This window comes from Lampetra fluviatilis, chromosome 32, assembly GCF_964198595.1.
Source record: "Lampetra fluviatilis chromosome 32, kcLamFluv1.1, whole genome shotgun sequence".
NCBI classification, from domain to species: domain Eukaryota; kingdom Metazoa; phylum Chordata; class Hyperoartia; order Petromyzontiformes; family Petromyzontidae; genus Lampetra; species Lampetra fluviatilis.
The window spans coordinates 3156756-3177823 of NC_136306.1; the positions used below are offsets into that span (position 1 = coordinate 3156756).

Here is a 21068-nt window from a genome sequence, read left to right on the forward strand (position 1 = left end):
GCGTGTCAACCGCTGCACCTCCACTCCCCGCTCGGGGAGCACGGGTTTAAAACACGCGCGCACACACACACAATACAAAAATAAACAGACTCCCCCCCCCCTGCCCCAAACCCACCGCCCCTATTCCCGTGCACACACGTGCTGTGCCAACTTGGCTGAATCGTGAGCAATACCATGTGCATTACATGGCAACGGGCTCGGAGGCACTTGTTAAATAGCTGGAAGTGAATCATCTCTCTGGACGCGGACGGAGAGGGAGGATGTTGTTTGGGATTTTACTTTCGGGGCTGGCCGAGCACCAAGCCCGCGGCACGGGCCAAGAGATCACAGCGTTCTGCCACCGCTCTCTTCAATAGACCGCTGGCAGCCAAACGTTATGGGGGGGGTGCTTGGCTCAGGAGTTTCTCGCGCGAGTGACTCACTCACCCCTACATCGCGGGCACGCGCACTTGGCACTGGGTGAAAACACGGGGGCCTCGCCGCCGCCACCGCCGCCGCTGCTGCTTCTTTTCCTTGTTGTTGTTGTTGTCACCCACGCGGCTGGCTGGCCGGCTTGCTCGAGAGCCGAGCTCCATCATCGGCGGCGCGGCGCGCACTATTGCGCAACAACTCCCCGTGGTTTTTATTTTGAATCACCAAAACACAAAATCCACGTGCTCGCCCCGGGACTTGGGTGACTTGGGTGGCGCACGGCCTCAGATCCAACGAAAAACGCAGGGCGGGGGGGGGTTGGCGGATCGCACCAAGATAAAGGCGCGGCGTGCACGGCGGAAGGCTGTGGGTGCGTAGCCAGCGGCTTTGTCGGCCTACCTGTCCGGCTGGTTGTTTTTTTGCGTTCTCCCATCGTAAACATTCCCCCCCTCGCCACTCTGGTTTCCTCCAGAAGATTAAAATGCTCAAGAAACTCGCCAAATGTACGTATTGGGACCCTCCTGATAAAGTCTTGGCACTCATTATTTATTTTTTATCATGACGCTTGTTTACCCCACGAAAGCCTCACCGACTCTCAAGGCTATTATTTCAGGAGGCTCCTGCCAAAGTAATTGCACTGTTGCGCCCTTTTATCCCAATTGAGTGATCAGCAAATACACTTCTCAGCAATGGGATTTATTTTTTACCAATACCAATTATAAACTCTATACAGACAGGCGTCCGAGTCGGGAATCAAACCCATGCCCTTCTTGCCGCGAAGCACGAGTGTTCCCACTGCGCCACCCTGCCACAGGAAAGCCAGCCGAAGGCTTTCCTCTGTAAACAAACTACTGCACGCGCATAAATATTCGACAAGTTCCCCAATTGTATGTGCATACAACATGTGTTCTCTTTGCTAACGCAGAATATAACAAGTGGTGTTGACATATATATATCAAGTGAGGGATTACAATGCATGTAATTTATATTTTTGTTTCACCCCCTATGTATCTCGGTCTGTACACATTTTCACATTAAATTACAGCAATAATATTTACTCACAATGACAATACCAAACCCTCATAAGCTATCTGCTTTTGAACAGCAATTTTTTTAACAAAAAACATTATAATTGTGGATTTCACTAATTTTTGTAAACTCGGTGTATATTTCACACCGCTGGCCAGCCCGTGGTGGTACCTGCAGATTCGCGTTGGGAAATCGAAACTGCAAACGCGGCATGAGGGCAGACGGGTGGCGTGTGGGGTCCAGCGCGTCACATAACGTCGTCGCCACCGAAGTGGGAGACGCAACGCCCAAACCTTTATTGTTCATAAACTACAGCAGCACGCAAGCCTGTACAAGTCGACGTGCTGCCGTGTACGATCGAGAATAGCAAAGACGATCACCGAACGGACGGACCGACATCTTAAGTTTGTTTGAAAATAAATTCACGTCCAAAATTAACGGGCCCGAACAGCCATCGCCACTTTCCGGTAAAGACTCCCATCGTGACGGAAAAATGTCCCCAAACAAAATAAAAATCCCTCGACTTCCCAAAAAAAAAATCCCGATTTGCGAATACCACGAGCGCTTCTGGGTAACCGCTACCGATGTGAAATATTAATCATCATTTACCAGAAGAACATTTTAATCGGAAATCCCGTCGGTCCGGGAGACCGTTTGGGGTTGATTGCGGTCGTCGCCATAATTGAGTGGCGCATGAGGGGACGTGAACGCAGGGCCACGTCAAGGTGGGGGGGGCATTCTGATTCCACGCAGTCATTTGCATGAAGGTGCAATGCCTCTCCTGCAATCGGAACCCACCTGAGAACAAGGATCTTTTTACGGCCATTGGCAGCGTTTTGAGCAGCGAGGCATTAACGAAACGTGAAACGAATAAACAACGGAGGGAGGCGCGAAGCGTCGTCACGTGTCCTTCACGGACAGAGCAATATCTTTAAGTGCCTCGTGCGCTTCCCCTCTCTTTTCGTGCGGTGCATCGCCGAGAAGAGCAACGGGAGTTCTGGAACGGCAATAAAAAGTTCTAAATCGACGTCTGCCTCCTTTAGCTATTCGACAGTGCCGGCTGCGACGCCACGAGCCGACGAATCGGCCTGCCGTTGACCGTTCGACACCCTCGACGGGTTAGCCGCCAAATATACGACAGGCATCGTCGGGATCGAACCCATAACCTCCTACATACCAGGCGAGGGAGATAACATCTCGGGCCATTGTGCGTAAGGAGGGTTATATGGTCAGGAACCCACCCGGCCCACCTTTGTCTCCCCAGTGCTGATGTACGCACAAAGCATGAAGAACTGAAGCCAACGAGTTGTTCCGGTAGCGCTTGCCATGCTCGCTCACACCGCGCGCCCAGCGCTGTCACTGCCAATTAACAGGGCGACGAACGTTTAGAGAGGTGCACGATTTGGTAATTTCGCAATTGCGAGTAATTTCTCAACAATTTCTGCAACGGCATCGGCACACAGCGACCTATTCTTGTGAAACGGTATTGGCGGGGGGGATCCCCCCACCCCCCAAACTCCGGCACGCGTTGGAAGACGGTGGGGGCTTGATTGGAGCCGTTCCCACAGTTCAGTAACTGGGAAACTGACGTTGGATTTGATTTCCATGAACTCCTATCTATGAACCGTAGGAAAATGCATTTGACTACGGGAGCGCCTTACCATCATATACGTTGCATGACAACGCGATGCTTTGCCTAAGGTGACACGTGGCAAATAGCAACGATTTGCGAAAATTAACGGTGTCATGATAAGTTCTCTGTCCAGATGGAGACCGTTACGTAATTTCAAAGAGTTTGTAATTGTAAATCAATCTGCTAGGAAGATGAGTCGATGTTCAAAACATTCGGTCATTATGAATGTTTCTGTAATAAGGCCATGCTAATGATGACAGTGATTAAGGGCTGTTCTTGTTCATACACCGCTGCCAACAAACGCAGTTCTTAATGATGTAATTGCCCTAATGAGTGCGTCGTTGGCACGGCCAAAGACACTGCAGCACCACACGAAAACAATTGCAAAATGAGGTAGACACGGCTCAAAAATCAATACAGATGGGGTTAGGAACCCATTGTCTGTACTGGCATCTCCTGCCACCACGTTGCTATTCCAGTGCCAGCGTAGAAGCTCTTTTAGAGGCTGGTGTGTAGACACGTTCCACGCTTGTTACGCGAATTAAAGGCACGCTGTGTGTGTTTGTGCGTGAGCGTGCGCATCGCTCAGCTCAGCTCTGGCACTGCCCCATGGCATGGTTGGGCACGCGCCAGGCCACATCTCAGCACCACCAACAGTACCCCCCACCACCACCGCCGCCGCCGCCGCCACCGCCCACAGCCCCGCCACCGAACGGAATCACGGCCCGTGCCAAAAGAAGGGGACATCTGACTCCCCGGCTGAGCCCTCTGCAGTAACCCCAGCCGCAGAGCCCGGCACAGACGCTAGCGCAGCACAACCTGGCGAGCAGAGCCAACTGGGCCGCTCGGAATGGTGGTGGAAATTCCGTTAAACAAACTCGGGGAAGGCAACATAAAAAAAAACACAGGGAGAGCATTCCATTCCCTTTAATTACCTTTGCATTTTTTCCCATCGGGGCGAAGCCACGCCGCCGCCACATAATGTAAAGAGATTTCATTTCTCCAGGAATCCGTTCCCGCACCCCTTCACCGGGCGAACACAGACAGGGCCCTGTGTAGTCGTCGCGGGGCTGAAGTGCACCGCTCGCTCGTCGGCTCTACGTCTCTCTGCCGAGCAAAACTGCTTCTGCCAAGCGCATATTTTCTACATTCCAGCAGCCGTGGTAGCTGCGCTAATAATTGATTCGAGTCGAGCCAGCGGTGCCCACATTATAAACGTGCCCATCGAAACTAAACGAGCCTTAAAGAGTGGAGAGATTGTGCCCCTTTTATAAATGTGCCCCTCAAACCCGGCGAGCAGTAATAAAGGACACCCTTGTGCATTTTGCCAAATGGAAATGCCCAACGCTCCGTCGAGTATCTTCTGACTTGGTACCCAAAAAAGCTACGGAAATTCCACACTTCCATGGTTGGAGCCCACCTCACCACAGATAACATAATATGCTCAAAAGCATTCAGCAAGCACATAACTGTTTTGTCATTTGTTATTGGTAAGCATATGTTGGTGATTTTTTATTTGGTAAACGCCTTTAACTCGGGAATGACCAGCATCCATGGTGAAGTATTTGCAAACAACCAACATGACCAAGTGTAACACGTAGGCTTTCGCGACCAATATCATTCATAATATTGGTCACGAAGGCGTTCATCCAGCTGTGGTATGAAAAAGGGCTGTAGACACAACAAGTGAGATTTGTATATTGTCCCCAGCCACACATTCCACCGTGGCGAGATGTTATCTCCCTCGCCCAGTATGCAGGACATTGTGGGTTCAGTCCCGACCCTGACGCCTGCATATTTGGAGTTTGCATGTTATCTCTGTGGTCGCATGGATTTTTCTCTGGGTCCTCCAGTTTTTCCCTCCACATCTAGAATACGTGCTTAGAGTATTCGACCGTTGTAGAATTCCACACGATAGGCAACTTCGTTGAGCTATTATTTGTACCCAAGTCATTTCAAAAAAAGATCTACATAGCTCAGTGGGCTTTACAGTTAACACCGAGTACTGAGTAAGACCCACTCTCACGGTTCGGCATGGCACACTACAGGTAGTCAACATTGGTTGCAATGATCGGCGACGTTCTCCTTGCTGCCCCAATGACACAACATTCGACTTCTCCATGGAGCTTTGATAAAAAAAATATATTTTCTCAGGTCACTGCATTAACTCTGCAATTAAAAAAACGAGAATATAGTCTTGTTGTCTGCAATGAATATCAATCAAATGCCCTCTTATTTGTCCAGGCTGAGCGCCAATTGGGATTCGTAAGTTTCCTTTCCGCAAGGACCTCAAAAGAGCCATAGCAGTATTATTCTACTGAATCATAGCACGACAAGGTCTACGGCACCCACGCTGCAACAGCAACCAAACAAGGCGATGACAAGTCACTGGCTCCATGCGTAAGCACAGGCAGTGGTGCCCATTGCCATGAACTCACCCTGAGGCTGTGCCCAAAATTCCAACATTTGTATGGTCGGGGGCAATTTCTAAGAGCAGATGGCACGCATTGGTAAATTACCTGCAGAAATGAATGGGCAGTTTCAGGATTCGATTCATGAACCCTGGCACGATACAATGATTGATTGGATTAATCAACAAAACCTTGGAATCGACTACTTTTTTCGTGGTCAATTACTCGGGCCCAATTAAAATGGCAGCCACCCCAACACCCTGCCTCCTGAAGGCGGGAAACCCCCTATGAGCCACGCCCAGCATGACAGCGATGACGCCACCAAGCCACGCCCATCACCTTCCCGTCCAGGGGCACACATGGTAAGAGGTGCAAGCTTTTTTCCACAAACTATTTTTGCACTGTCCGATTAATTGAATAATTGCACCAATAAGCTGGTAGAGCAATTGATAGCCTAAATCATTACATAACTCCATGAAAATGGTTTTCCATACTTAAGTTCATTTCACATATTTGAATAATGCAAGGCAATAGTGAGCCGCTTACGTATAAGTTATCATACATCTCACATGGTCAAAACCATTGATTACATCCACACAAAAATGCTTTTACGTAATAATTTATTCTAAAATATATATCTGGCAATCATCCATCTCAAGTACTGCAAGGCACGCACTTTACAAACCTATCAACGGACTGCATATTGAAACCTTAAGCCAGAAAGATAAAGTTATCGGTTTCAAGAGAGAGAGAGAGAAAAAAGGAAGAGTTAAAAGTCCTAAACGGAAAAAAATGTGTGTGGATAATGAGGCGATGAAGCCAGCTGACTCCACAATGAACTCGAGTGAAGCTCTCGGCTTGGGGAGCGCTCGTTGGAAGGATTTTTTTTGTTTTTACTTTTTTTTTCAGCGCGATGACTCCACCATGACTCACCCCGCGCTCACCGTTACTCGTCTTTTAAAAACTCGGCACACTCCGCATTTCCGCTTCCCCCTCCCTCACCCCGGCTTAGTCACCAGCGCGGCGCTCGGCGCGTGCATGGGCCGTTCGAGTCAGTGCGAGGGTATTTTTAAACCGTGGTGGCGGCGGCGCTTGCCAAAAGGACTCCGCGAGCATGCCAGATGGGACAGCGAGCCTCTTCAGCGCCGGCCAGGAGGCGAGCTGGCCGCCCGCGTTAAACCGCACTCGCCACTCATTCCCTCCCTCTGCCGCCGCTGCTGCCACCACCAGCGGCGGCACTTGCCTGCCATGCAGGTCGTGGGTTCGATCACGACCCTGACGCCTGTTGTATTATTTGGAGTTTGCGGTGTTTCTCTCCGGGTCCTCCGGTTTTCCCCTCCGCATTTAGAATCAATGTGCATTTTGGAGTGTTTGGCCACTATAAATGTCCACACGACAAGCCACGTCTTCGTTGACCTATCGTTTGTGGCCATGACGCTTATGAAAGAGCTGTATAGCTCAGTGGGCCTTACCTGGTAAAATAAAAAATTGTTTTAGTTTGAGCTGAAACTTTGGCGAGCGGACACGCACCGGTCCACTCGACGGTGCTCTGGCTGCGCAAAGCTTGAACTGCCTCTCTTTCGATTCATCCTTTACGCCTCTTCCCAAGCTCCAGCTCAGCCGAGGGGCAGTGTCATTATTATTATGATTGCGAGATACTCGCACTTCGCCCGGGCAAGTCCCTCAATGTTCAGTTGTTGAGGATCCTTGTCCCAAGGCCTAACTGCCGTGTTGTTTGGCCCTGAAGAGGGCCGTTGGCGTGGCTCGTGCCGTTGCTCTGGAGACCAGGAGATCGACGATCGATGTTCGGTCGCCACGTTGATGGCAATCGTCGTGATTTCGCACTTAACAGAGTGGGGCCGCGTGAAGGCTGCTGCCATCTTCCACTCCCGAGAGCCAGTGTGTCAAGCCCCCATGGTAGGGGGGGGGGGGTTGCTGCTTTCTGGCTTGAAAAATGTACATTGACCGTGATGAGGACACATTCTGCCTCTCTCACAAATGAGTAGCGATAAACCATCAACATTTATTATCATGCTATAGTGCGGCATTCATATACAGCAGCCCTGTAGTCAGTGATGGAAACTACACAATCTCATAGCAGAGGCCAGCCCCCCTCCCAACCCCCATAGAGACTGCCCATTGTAGAGTTCTTATTTTAATCCAGTCCATAAGGATGATGGGATCAGTCGACACCCCCCCCCCCCCCAAACAGAATTTTAACCTGCAACCTTCCGAAGGTTAGTGAATCTCAACACAGCGCCACTCTGCCGTAGTATACAACACTTCACTTGCAGGGATATGGGCCACAATGGTCTCCCCTTGCGACTGGTGTCACGGGATCTTTAATGGTCACGTCATAGCAGATGGCACAACGTAAACAGAAGGAGACCTCCCCCATGTCTGCGCACGCGAGGCCTGGGTTGACAACACATGTATACGGCCACTACAGTTCGTCTCCTGCAAGTCTATCGCCGACACTCAGGCTGACACCACAGACCACCCAACCCTACCCAGCAGCCTCCCATCCGATTCTCTCCGGCGAATTTAAGACTCTCTGGATAACCGCCATATTTTCTGAATAAAGTCAGCTGGCCAAAGCGTGGAGATCCTTCTTTCTCGACTCTGTGTTATTGTTTTGTATTACTAATAACCCCTTGTTTTTCTTGTACAAGTTCACCGTGGTGGCCAATTGACACGTGGAGATTATTTGTTTTACGGTATCTTGAAGCAATGGCCTACAAAGGTTAATGGGAAGAATAGCTACGGCGTCAAAAAAACAAATCCAAGGGTGTCCACGCTCAAAGGAGCATTGTAGGGTGGCGACGCTCATCGCCGTCGGTGACCTGGAGCCATTTGCGGTTTTTCTTGACGTCTCTCTCCTTAACGAGGCGGTGGCCAAATCAAATACTTAGCAGCTTTGCCGAGGGAGACATGTGAAATGTAAAAACAAACCAATACAAAATTTAAAAGGTAGAAGTGCTAGCCCATTACTTATAGGAAATGCCCCAAAAGAAAATACTTGGGACAACCCGCTCGATTGCAGATGTACAGATCAGGAACCTCCCACCATGGGGCCAATCGCTGCGTGGCAGTGGGAATCGAATCGTAGACGTAAAGCAAACCGATTCAGTGTTAGTATTACATTGAACTTCTTTCACACCGTACGTAGCCAACCGTGCTAATCGGTAGCGAATCCCATGGGCTGGCCTGGCACAGTTACTCAAAACAAGAGCAACACAGTGTTTGTAAATCTCTAATTTCATCGTAAAGAGACAAGGGTTTGTTTGACCATGTATACAAATGTAACTTTTGGACATTGTATACATAATTTCACTACCCACAATGCGCAATAGCACCACGTAATCAATCTTATCCCCATTAGCAGGCATGATCAATCCCACTGTTGGATTAAAGCCTTTCTAAGCCGCAGCTATTGCTCATGATTCTGCCATGTAATAGACACATTTTATATTGCCTTACTTCACCAAGTACAGCTCACATTGAAGAAAATATTTTACATTGATTTTATTTCGTACGCTAAAAGTTATACAACAAATGTGAATTATATCGTGATTGTGTTAAAAACGACACTCATTATTACGCTTCCCATGATAAATAACACGTTATTTATAAATACATTATTTATAATGGGGTTGAAAAAAGACACTTCCTGCTGCAAACGTACAGCATCTGTATCCAGATGTTCCGAGGCTTTTGGCGACACTGCTCATTGAGTTCACGTGCTCAAAAATCAAAACAAAACAGAGTCCGCTTAAAACATTCCAGAAAAGACTCGGGGTGGCGGACCCCTCCCCGGGTTTTGCCATGGGGCCAGCTGGCCACGGGAACACAGCGGCTGCAGCGGCAGCATCAACGCGCACGTGCGGTGAGTCAGCAGTGTGGGATCACGTGGTGCGGGGTTTGGGGCATAAGGTTAGCAATGACGAGGACAAGGACTGGAGGAAGCTCGTATGAAAAAAAATACAAATCTCTCTACCCCCAGCCACAGGGCAATGACCTTGCCACTGTCCCACCACGATAGGCGCAGCACCCCCCCCCCCCCCGCAACAAATACAGCATATTATACTGGTAGGAACCACCTGGTTCCACCAGCCCACAGTGGATTATTGTGTCCGTCCGTCGTGCATCCAAAAATGGGAGGGATGGGGAGGGGCTGGGTGGGGAGGGCGGGGGAGGGTGGGGCTGGGTTGGGAGGGGCTGGTCACCCCGTGGTGCCCTTATAAAACTGAACGTTTAACCTACTCACGCCGACTTGTGCCCGCCCTCACAGTCGGGCATTTTTGCGGAATACACCACGCCGCCGTTGACCCTGGCTATTGACTGAGCAACCCAACGTTCCTACCAGCTCCCTCCGCAGGAATGTGTTAATCTGGTAGGTAACGCAAGTGTGATAAGATATGTACAACTCTAGTGACACCGACCACATATTTGGAGTGCGTCGCACTTTCCGGAGAGTTCTATAATCCGGAGACTATGGTGTTCTTTCAGGAACCCAACCTACATTTCCAAAGCTACGGAAGTCTCCCTTGAAAATGCATCCATGATGCTCAATGAACTCTTAACTGGTAAAAAAAAATAATGGATATGAAAATACAATAAATAATTCCAAGCATGGTATAATTTTCATAGCATTTCCATTTTCAGAGCAGCGCTTATTTCCATTGGTAGCTTCAGCCAGGTGGAAATTCAAATATTCTCATGGTGAGGCCACTCGTTTAACCATGAGCCACTCTCGACTTCCCAGGACGCGGCTCTCATTTTATTTACCCCAGGTGGAATGATTGGCCGATTAGCGCCCCAAGCAGGATAGGAATAGCGTGGGGATGATTAGTCGATTAATCAACAATACAAAAAATGTAACTAATCTTTTGAGAAGGATTACTCGGGCGCCTTCAAGCCACGCTCAGCACAACACTGTCGATGGTACCGGACAACACCACAAAGCCCGGCCATCACCTCCCGTCCAGCGGCACACCTGAAAACAGAGGTGAGACTTTTATTTGTCTCAACCCCCGTATTTTCAACTTATTCGATTGTTCGAGTAATCGGATCCATAAATCGGGAGAGTAAGCAATTACTTCAAATCACAGAACTGGAGTGCACGGGTGGCTACATGACTACTACAGTCACGCTGGAAACCAGCGTCTCTCAGTGGTGCCGACTCGGTTCAATGGCACAGGCATTGACGCCAAGCCAACGCCCGAGCGAGCGAGCGAGTGGGCGGGCGAGACCGCCTCTCCGGGTGAATTTGTTTGGCTCATGGTACGCGGTGTTCCCGGGCCGTCCGCGGTGCCCGGGAGCTCAGGTTTGAGGGGCGGTGTGAGCCACAGGAAGCCAAACCCCCCCGCTCCACCCACCCAGGCCACACCATCACGGTCAAAACAATGGGCGTGCTTCACCGCAGCAGCGCACAGGAAACGCGCGCGCGTGCGCGCGCGTGTGCACGCGCGCGTGTGTGCGCTGCCCGCTTTTCATTTCGAGATAGGCGAGTTACATAAAAGCGAGAGCCAGTTCGTAAGCCGTATGCGCGCAAACACACGCGTTACATAACTCGCCCCCCCCCCCCCTCAAAGAAAATGATTTGAAGCAAACCAACAAGCAGCAGTCCCAATATTGATTTCTGAATACCACATGGCCTTACAGAAATAAAACACACACAACTTTAGCAGTTAAGGGGGGGGGGAATAAAACGATATTTCTGTACATGCGTACACACATCACGCAAGGGATCTGGATAGAGCACATCGCCTAATAAATTGACACGGCTAAGGTGGATGTTCTGACCTTCACGGCGTCGGAAATTGCCCCTGGCTCGGAGCCACATGTAAAATCCCCGTGCGTTGCGTTTGCGAGCATGTCTACTCGTGCGCATGCTGGCCACCCACCCCCTCGTGTACCGTGACGGCCATCATTTGCGCTGCTGTTCCTTGCTAGCAGCACTTGCCCCTACAGTCTGTGAAGGCTACACGGGCGACCCTAAGTCCCGCGTGTGTGCGGCTTCGAACAAGCCACGAGACTTGGGCCAGCAACTGCAGTGGCGCTGGGTATCCCCACGACGACTTGCTTTTTTTTACAGAGCACTACTCAGTAGCTAATCAGAGAGATTACAGAAAACGCATGTTCCCCTCGAGGTCACGCGGCAGGACAAGAATGGCAGCGGTTAACGGCGTACGGGTTGAAAGGCAACGGGGCCTTGGCGGGTGTATTGTGCGAGAAAGGGGGGGGGGAAATGCAGCACGCGACAAATCCATGGCACCAACGAAATGTGGAGGCGGAGTCGTGGCAGGTGGCGCGTTCGGTCTGGGGTCAACGGCCAACCTTAAGGTCACTGATACGAACTTAAGGGCTCAGAATTATCAATACCCCGCCACATCGTTGTTATGATTATTTCTGCCTCAAAATCGGAGCCATTCAGGTCCACTGCTCAGCCAATGCCCTTTATTTAACCAATATGGAGCTCATGAATTTGCCACAATGAAGGTCTTGCCTCCAAATAAAAATTTGAGGCAAGTCTGGATGGATATCATGACACTCGGCACACAGTGGCTACCTGTTCTGGCAACCAATTTTTAATGATCCACTGCTGTTGAAGGAAATATCACGTATTTCTCGTCACATATTTTAAATCTGCTACTGGAACTCCAATACAGCGGCATTATCCATCTCAAGATCAGTCCCAATTCCAAAACGAGGCTGGACTCCCATCCCTCCAGAGTCACTAAAATGTCAACACAAGAATGGTTGTCGGAAGGAGGGACTGGGCCACGCCACGGTAATGTGACGTTGTTGATCGCAGTTTTGGAAGTTGCCTTTCGGAGATGAGGACTGCCCGATGAATGTCTGAGCGTGGACACAAACGTCGACAAAGTAAATGGACTGGAATTCTACGGCCTGCTCTGTGCACAGTGGCTCAGTGACAGCCACCACAATTTGCCACATTTGATGGCCAGAATTAGTTTTCTTATTGGCCCGAAAAAAGCCAGCAATGGGGAGCACAAGGTCAGATTGCGTGCGCAATGCGTCGTGCATTCACTTATTTTGTGCGGGGCTCCGACTGGTTTGCAGGGGGGAGGGGGGTGAAAACCGTTACACTTTTCCCTCCAGAGGGCCAGCACCCTGCCCGAAAGCATCACGCGACGCAAAAGGGAGAGTGAGTGGCAAGAGGGGGCCCAACAAGTACGTGAGAAAACCCTTCGTCGAGAGACAAAGACCAAATACTGAGTTTTACAAAACTTAAAAAACACACATTTGCACAAATATTTGAGGGACATCAGGAATGGTTTTCTCATGGAAAAATTGGCATCGACCAAAAACAATGTGGAATTTCCACCGTCAGCTCAGGAATGGCGATGGAAATGGCACAAAAAGCCATTTTGTAGTGTCCTGTGAACGCTTCTGCCACTTACGCAAAGCCAATATTCGTTTGTGCAAAAGGAGACTCAAAAACTCAACTGTGCTGTACGAGTTGTGTTTTATGTACTCAAACAAAAAACGTCCTTTCTGGAACCGAGAGATAGTGAGCAGGACCTCACATGTCAGGTCGCAGCCTCGGAAAGTCGATATCATATACGTAGTTCTGAAGATAAACCAATCGACCTCTCGCCTAAAAACGATAGGAGTATCCTTCAAACTGGACTTGGGTCAGACTGAATTCAAGTAAATGCTGATTCATATTTTTCTCCTCACAATTTTTGGTGACAAAAGCCAAGACCACCACCACACTTCTAAAATTCCTGCTTTCATCTCAAAATGGAACCCAAAAGGGGCGCAAGCGCTAATACGAGAATATCCCGCGGGGCCATCCAACCACCTCGACAAATACAGTGCCATAAACAAATATTTACGTCATCGTGATCTATCTTTTTACTTCCACCCAATCTCGCCCCAGCCCCCTCGCCTCCACCCGACGCCCCCCCCCCACCACACCACATCCCAGGCTCACTGGAATATGCAATGAAATACTGTCAGCGTAATCGCTGGTGCACGCATGAAGTGCACCTCTGTACACGGCACAGGCGGGGATTTGTGCATTGGAGTTAAAAGCGCTGTATAAATCACCCATTTGTTATGCGCCGTGCTCATATATCAAGACTCGGGGCTGTGGCGTCAACATGCCCAGGCCTCCTCATCCAGAAGTTGAATGAGAATGGCCAATTGTATACGCCGGTACAAACGTATGTACACACGCATACACACATATGCAGTTACTGACTAAATGACACATGCGTGCACAGAACGGAACCGCAAAATCGTAGCGTCTCGCTGAACCAACGAGCACAGGCGTAGACACTCATCTCGATGGGTCGCACTGAACCATGGGTAGAAATTCCACATTCCTATGGTGGGGCCAGTATGTTCACAGGACGACCATATCCAGTATCAGAGGTCGGCCAGAAATGGTTTCAGAATAGGAATTTAAATATTCGCAGAAAAGTGCCCCGTTGCTTGGGCGCCACGGTAGTGAGATGTTAACTACTTCGTCTGGTATACATAGGAAGTGGCGAGTTCGATCCTGACCCTGACGCCTGCTGTATATTTGGAATTTGCGTGTTCTCCCCATGGTCGCGTGGATTTTTCTCCAGGTCCTCCGGTTTTTCCCTCCACATTTAGAATCAACGTGCGTTTATACAAGTTGGCTTCTATAAATGTCCACACGATAAGCCACTTCGTTGAGCTATCATATGTGGCCAGGTCGCTTCTGATAAAGAGCAAAACAATCAGCGAGCCTTACCTGGTAAAATAAAAGCTTGGCTTTACAAGTGAGTGGCCTCTAGCGTTACCGCACTAGCCAAACAGCGGGGTCCATTTATAAATACCCCACCTTATTTATAATGCCCCACTTAATTTCTTCTCAACAGGTGATTGAATACTAAAACAGCAATGAATGGACTCCAGATCTCACAGAGGAAAGTGCTATGAGATGCAATAAATGTATTATTGAGATTGCTCGAAGAGGCCTTGAAATATCGTTTTTTTATCCAACATTCCTTCTCATTATTTTCGTGGGGTCTCGATAAAGGGATCACGCTGCATGATGGAATATCCTTGTAGGGGAGTCAAGATATAGTACGGATGGAAGAGCAACAGGCTCCCATTTATTAGCTGAAGTGTTTAGATGCTGGCCATGAGTACAAGTAGTGGCCTGGGTAGACCTCGCACCACAACCATCGTCTCTCCAGCCGATGAAACTGGCACTACCTGTAAAGACATCACCACCTGGTGGGATGCTTTCCTACAGAGATACCGATGCCCACCACAGGAACGTCACATTTCAACCACAGGCTGCTAGACTACCCACGGAAGTACAAATTGCAAAAGAGTTGGTGCTTGGGAGAAACGTCTTTTGATCCAGCAAACGCATGATTAACTATTTAGTTTGCCACTATTAAAGTGCTTAGGTGAACGATTTTATGCAACAGAGATTGTGTATGTGTTATTGTTCCAACCAGGTTGTTGAATGGAACATCTGTTATTATATTGTGTTTTGCCTTTGCATATGATTTAATATGTAGTAATATTTGACCAATAAGTGGTGGTTTAATAGGACTCTTCCAAATATCGCTCACTTAAATACGGCGTAAGGTTAAAGTGTTTAGACTTAAATATATTTCATATTCATGATACATTTTAATATTAATCTACACAAGTTGTACGAGAGATAGTATTCCTTTACCAGGAAAAACCTAAGATTTTAGACCTTTTCATAAGGGAAATAAACTGGATTTGTAGGCCAATACCCATTAGTGGCATTAAATGATTGAAACTTAAAATGCATTCATTACACTTATATCCTCACTTTTGAATACACTGCTCATGATTAGCTATTTTTAAAGAGACAGCTGGATAGCTCTAATTACACGATGAAGGGGTTTTTTGGTATTGTGTTTTTTTTATGTTCGCAGAAAAGTGTGCCCTGTTGCATGGGCGCCACGGTAGTGAGATGTTAACTGCCTCGCCTGGTATACAGGAGTTTGTGGGTTCAATCCCGACCCTGACGCCTGCTGTATATTTGGAGTTCGCGTGTCTCTCTCCCCGTGGTCACGTGGATTTTTCTACAGGTCCCCCCGCTTTTTCTCTCCACATTTAGAATCAACCTGCATTGAGTATTTGGCTTCTCAAAATTTCCACGTGATAAGCCACTTCGTTGAGCTATCATTTGTGGCCAGGTCGCTTCTGAGAAGGAGCTAATAGCTCAGTGGGTCTTACCTGGTAAGATAAAATATAGTTTAGGTTAAGAAACACTTTGGGACCATGGTGAGATGGAACCGTCACCAATGTGTGATAGATGGCTTCGTGTCAAAACACAAAATAACCATTCTACTCACAGAACCCATACAGGGCGGATTACAACATACTCTTCCGATGAGACGTGTACCTTAAATGACACGAAACTCTTTCCGACTTGCACAACAAACTCTGTCGCGTTCCAGAGCCCTAGAGCTGTACGCACGTGATGTGGGATCTTCCTGCGCTACTTGGGCCGGGAGCAGGTCCAAACTAGTTCCAAAGCGGCAACAACGTGGACCAACGCCCACAGAACACACTACAGCTCATGGACTCCCCCCCGCCCGCCCTGCAAATCAGTCCCCATGACTGTTTACAAAAGATAGCTGCAGCTGGAAGGGGCTCCGTGTTTGCCGTGTGAACACAACATACCTGCCTTTGTTTTTGCCGAGCGGGGCGACCGTTTTTTTTTTTCTCCCCATCCCGTATGTGCAATCCCCAACCGCACAGGCATACCTGGCCGACAGCGTGCATTTTTATGTCGCTTGCACCTTCCTCCCCCGCCCGCAAGCAGCCCCGCTCGCTGCTAACTTGAGCGTGCACCGGAACTAGTTTCTCCGCCGCAACCACAGACGTGCAGGAGCACATCGCTAGCAGTCCACTACGCAGTCCCGCTCAGTCGCCAGTCAGTCGCCAGTCAGTCCCATGAACTGCAGGGTTGTTGTTGTTGTCGTGGAGCTCTCAGGAGCGCTATCGCGGTCGGACCGAGTTGTTGTTTCGGCGCGATGGCCGACGTTGGACACCGCGCCAGATTTCCGAAGATGCTCCGAACGCAGATTATAGCCCAAAAATGCATCGGACAGAAGTACAGTTTAACCAGGAAAAATATACCCAGAGGCATTGCCATGCTAGGGTGTACACCGGCGGTCGAAAACAAATCTGAAATGGCTCCTGAAGCGAATGCCTGTCATAGCTGCATTTCCACATTGCATTCTCTTCAAATCCCCCACGCATATTGAGTGACATTGTCTCAATGAGTTCTCACTTGGATTAAATCAAGGCCACCACCACCACCACCTTTCCACCCATCGACTTATCTCCACCTCGACTACCGTGCGTGGTGAAGTATTATTAAATAACTCCCACAAGCAAGGTGGTGTGGGGGTGGCGTTAACCCAGCAGTGAATTGACAAAGGGCTGCGAAATATTATAAATGAATCACTCGTTTTTTTTTGTATTTTCAACGCACATTCTGTTTCGTGCATTTTTCATCTTGTACTGCTGATTTTATTGTTTTATTTGCCTCCCCTTGTGTGTTAATCACACAATGTTTAACTTTTATTTTCAGAGATTTACTTTCTTTTTGTTTATTTTCTCTCTCCGAATTTTGGCTTGCACCTTCACTGCTGCACAACGGTTACACATCGTCCACGCCAGGTACGATCATCGCAAAAAGCCAATGGGGGGGGGGGGGGGAGTGGTGCAGTGGTTAGCGCACTGGAACTATGAACCTCCGGAACCCTAAGTTCGATAGCTGGTCAAGGCTAACGTCGGCGACGAATGATATCCGAACCAGCCCTGAGGACTCAACTTCATCAACCCGCAATAGCAAATCGTGGTGAAGTATGGTCAAACTACTCTCGTGACCAAAAGTTGTGGGGTGGCCCTTCATCCAGCGTGTATGACGAAGGGCTGCCAAATATCACTATTATCCATTTTTATTAATGATCAAAGGATGTGGGGGGACAGGGATGTAATACTGCACCTCTGTACAACGTTGATGAATAATAATCAGCGTCATGGTTGAAGGAAGGAATTTATTATTTATTTGTCTTGTTTGCACCGTGTCATCCCGCCTCGTGTGCTGTGTGTACATTACCACGTGTTTCGTAGCGTTCATTCAAACCCTAACCCCTGAAGGAAAAACTGGAAAAAAATTATCACAAAATTTGCATGACTCAAAAAAAACCACAATCGATTCCTGCACGGACGAATCTAGGAACGCGTGGTCATGAGAGAAAACTACAAAAAATAAATTGCCGTTGATTAATCACTGCATGCCTAGTGATAGACTACGCGGTATAAAGTGGTCTGTGCCACACCGACCACATCAGCTTGTAGAGAAACGAACACCGCGGCCACCCAGCGGCACGGCAGGCGGCGATGAAATGAACGCACTGTTAAAGCAAGTATAGAATTAATCCACCGAAGCCGGCAACGTGCTCGCCTGTAATAGGGGTAGCCGCGTAGACCATTGCCATGCATTTTATTTATTTGCAGTGTATGGGTGGCCACGTGAAATTTGTCCCGCAAAGTTACGTAAAGTAAGACTGCGAGGCTTCGCTCCAGCTTATTTGTAGCAGCGTTCGATTAACATGGGTTGGAAAGGTGGGGGGGGCGGCCAGGAAGCTACGAATGTAAAGCTACGAGGCGCTGCTTAAAGGGGGGGGGGGGCGATTTCACTCAAGGTGTTTTATGCAACTGACCGCTGCTCCATAAAATACTATTCACTGTATTAACTTACCGCAAAGTCCATTATAGTATCAGATGCTGAAGTTACATTACAAATGTTTGGCCCACGAATTAGGTCTTCAATGATTTGCGTGTGTTTGTGTATGAAATTTACATGACTTCATCGGAATGGGGAAAAACACTTATTTTATCATTATTCACCAGAAGTGTGAATAGCAGCAGCTGCAGATGCTTGCTTCTCTAAAATCGGCTACAGAGAAACCGTGGCCAAATTTGATTCACTATTTACATTTATTTGCAATGCTAAACGCGTTCTGAAAAAAAAATACTTTAAAAAGATTTTTGCGCATCGCTGTAATTTTCTTTTCAGGATTGGGGGATTTTTTTTTTACATTTAGCAAATGCTTCGCTCTCTCGCATGCGCTTTCGGGGTTTGTAATGGTTTCACTTGGAACTTGCTATACCTGGAACTTCAGTTCACGAAAATAAAAAATAATTCCGAGCACGTGGAGCAAAAACGTCGGGAACATCGTGGCGAGCAACACGTGGCACGGCCAGAAACCATGTCGCAGAGTGACGCGGCACGACCACGACAACCGCCGCAGTAATATATTACTCACCGACTCTGTTGAGTTGGAAGCAAGCGCAGTACGTGAATGTGGGTACAATAAAAAAAGCTGCGAGTAGATGCCACGTATTAAACTATTAAACTAAAAACTATTTTTATTTTACCAGGTAAGAACCACTGAGCGAAACAGTTTTTCTTTTTTTCACAAGCCAGATTTGACTGTCGCCTGGTGATGCTCTTTGTAATTACTGGCGAAACATCGTACTCGAATTATAAACGTTGTGGATTTACTCTCCAACACACCGGTGTGCTATACTAGTAACGGTTGGCATGTTCTGTTGACGTGACAAACCTTACTAATTGGCCGTGTCGGGTGGTGGCGGGTTTAAGGACAAATTTATATTTATACGATCTAACCTAAAAACCTCTATTATAGATGACTTGTCATTGTGGAAATGTATAGCAGCCAAATACTCGAAGTGCATGTTTCTCAATGTGAAGGGGAAAACTGGAGGACATAGATCAAAATCCATGCGACCACGGGGAAACATGCAAACTCAGAATATACAGCAGGCATCAGCGTCGGGATTGAACCCACGGCCTCCTGTATACCAGGCGAGGTAGTTAACATCTCGCCATCACGGTGCACGTATGTTCAAGGTCGCAAGAGCTCACCCATTTGCGAGGACGTCCCCTTGGTTTCTTCTGTCCCTGGGGCTCCACCTTCTGCAGAAGAAAAGCGTGGGAGGCAGTAAATAACAAACTCCATTCATTCACAACCTTAAACGTCGTTCAAGTGTATTTTTTATAATAAGGCACCAAGCTCAGCATGTCCACATCAAGAATCCGGGTGAGGTGAGAAATTAGCTACAATAATGTAAAACCTTCCTGAACAGCATAAGATAGCATCGCGGCAGGCTTAGGCCTAGTCTTTTAGACAACATGCTGCGTATCTCAGTTGTATACAAGCACCAAAGTAACTGAAGTTAATTTAAAGTGTTTCCATGCTATAACCAGCCATGAAGCAGCGTTTCATATCCATTAGCTGGCCCAAGCCAGGAGTAGAAATTCCACATTCCCATGGCAGAGACCAATGTCCCCATCAGACTGACAATATTCACTTCCACACCAAGTGGTGGAGCTTCTTCAGGTCGTGCTTATTCGTCTCACTCTCAATGAGCAATTCAACCCTGGCCAGGACTTCATCTCTTAATATTATAATTGGGAGCCCTGCTGCTATACTACCTATACAAACGCATTCATTTTACTGACCCTGGAGGGATAATGAAATGCCGAGTTGACCTCCTACCAAGATTTGCAACCTTCTGTGTGAGTTGAGCACTCTCGCCGGAGTATTATTCAGCCGGAAAGCACATTGATGCTTTTCAATATTCGAGACATTTTAGAGAAGTGATTATAACCATCTTTGCGGGAAGTCAACAGTGGTAGTCCTATGGATATACCGGCCCCTGTCATCGTAATGTGGAATGTCCATTGCTATCTCCATGCAGCCAAACAGAATATTGTATAAATGCTGACGCAATGCCCATTTGGGAAGGGAGATACTTTGAATATACATTTTTCTTCCACATTGCAGACTGTAAAATAAACCAGGGAAGGCATCAGAATAGAATATTTCAGAATCAGAATACTTATTTATATTGGAGGAATTCAATGAGCTATGAAGCTCTTTTTAACATATGTCCAGTCGAGGCGGGATTTATCGTTACAATAATACAAAAAACAAGATAGGAATGCAAAGTATAGAAAATGTAAACAAGTCACGAACAAAAATGTTTTACAAAACTAAACTATTTTATCTTACCAAGTAAAGCCCACCGAGCTATTCGCTTATTTTTTAGAAGTGACCTGGCCACAACTGATAGCTCAAAGAAGTGGCTTATCATGTGGACATTTATAGCAGCTAAATAATCTAAATAATCTAAACGCATGTTTAATTTATTGGCAACTTCAAACGTCTACAAATAACATAAGACAACTGAAAGCTATAAAAACTTGTACATTTTGGGTTAGCTGGCTTGGAGGACAGGTGTTCTTAGCAAATATTATTTTGCAACGGTAAAGTACGCTTTCATTTATACAGCTGTGTTCACAGTACACCAAGCTGCTACAGTGTGAAATTCAGTACATTTGAATATAAACCTCCAACTTATCAACGGACTTGTAAGTAGAAAAAAATAAACACGCACACATTCATTGTGCCATTGTCTTGTGGCCTATGGGTTCGATTTCAAATTGGAAATATGACCTTTTCTACTCATGTCTTTTGTGACGAAGA

General features: G+C 47.7%; 1 protein-coding gene across 2 annotated transcripts in view; it reads right to left on the bottom strand.

Moving 5' to 3' along the window:
• HMGA2 (high mobility group AT-hook 2) overlaps positions 1 to 21068 on the bottom strand; it is a 67979-nt gene that overhangs the window by 36837 nt on the left and 10074 nt on the right. For both annotated transcript variants that reach the window (XM_078871255.1, XM_078871254.1), the window contains exon 4: positions 19445 to 19495. In XM_078871255.1, coding sequence (XP_078727381.1) covers positions 19445 to 19495 — 51 coding nt within the window. The remainder of the gene's footprint in view (positions 1 to 19444; positions 19496 to 21068) is intronic.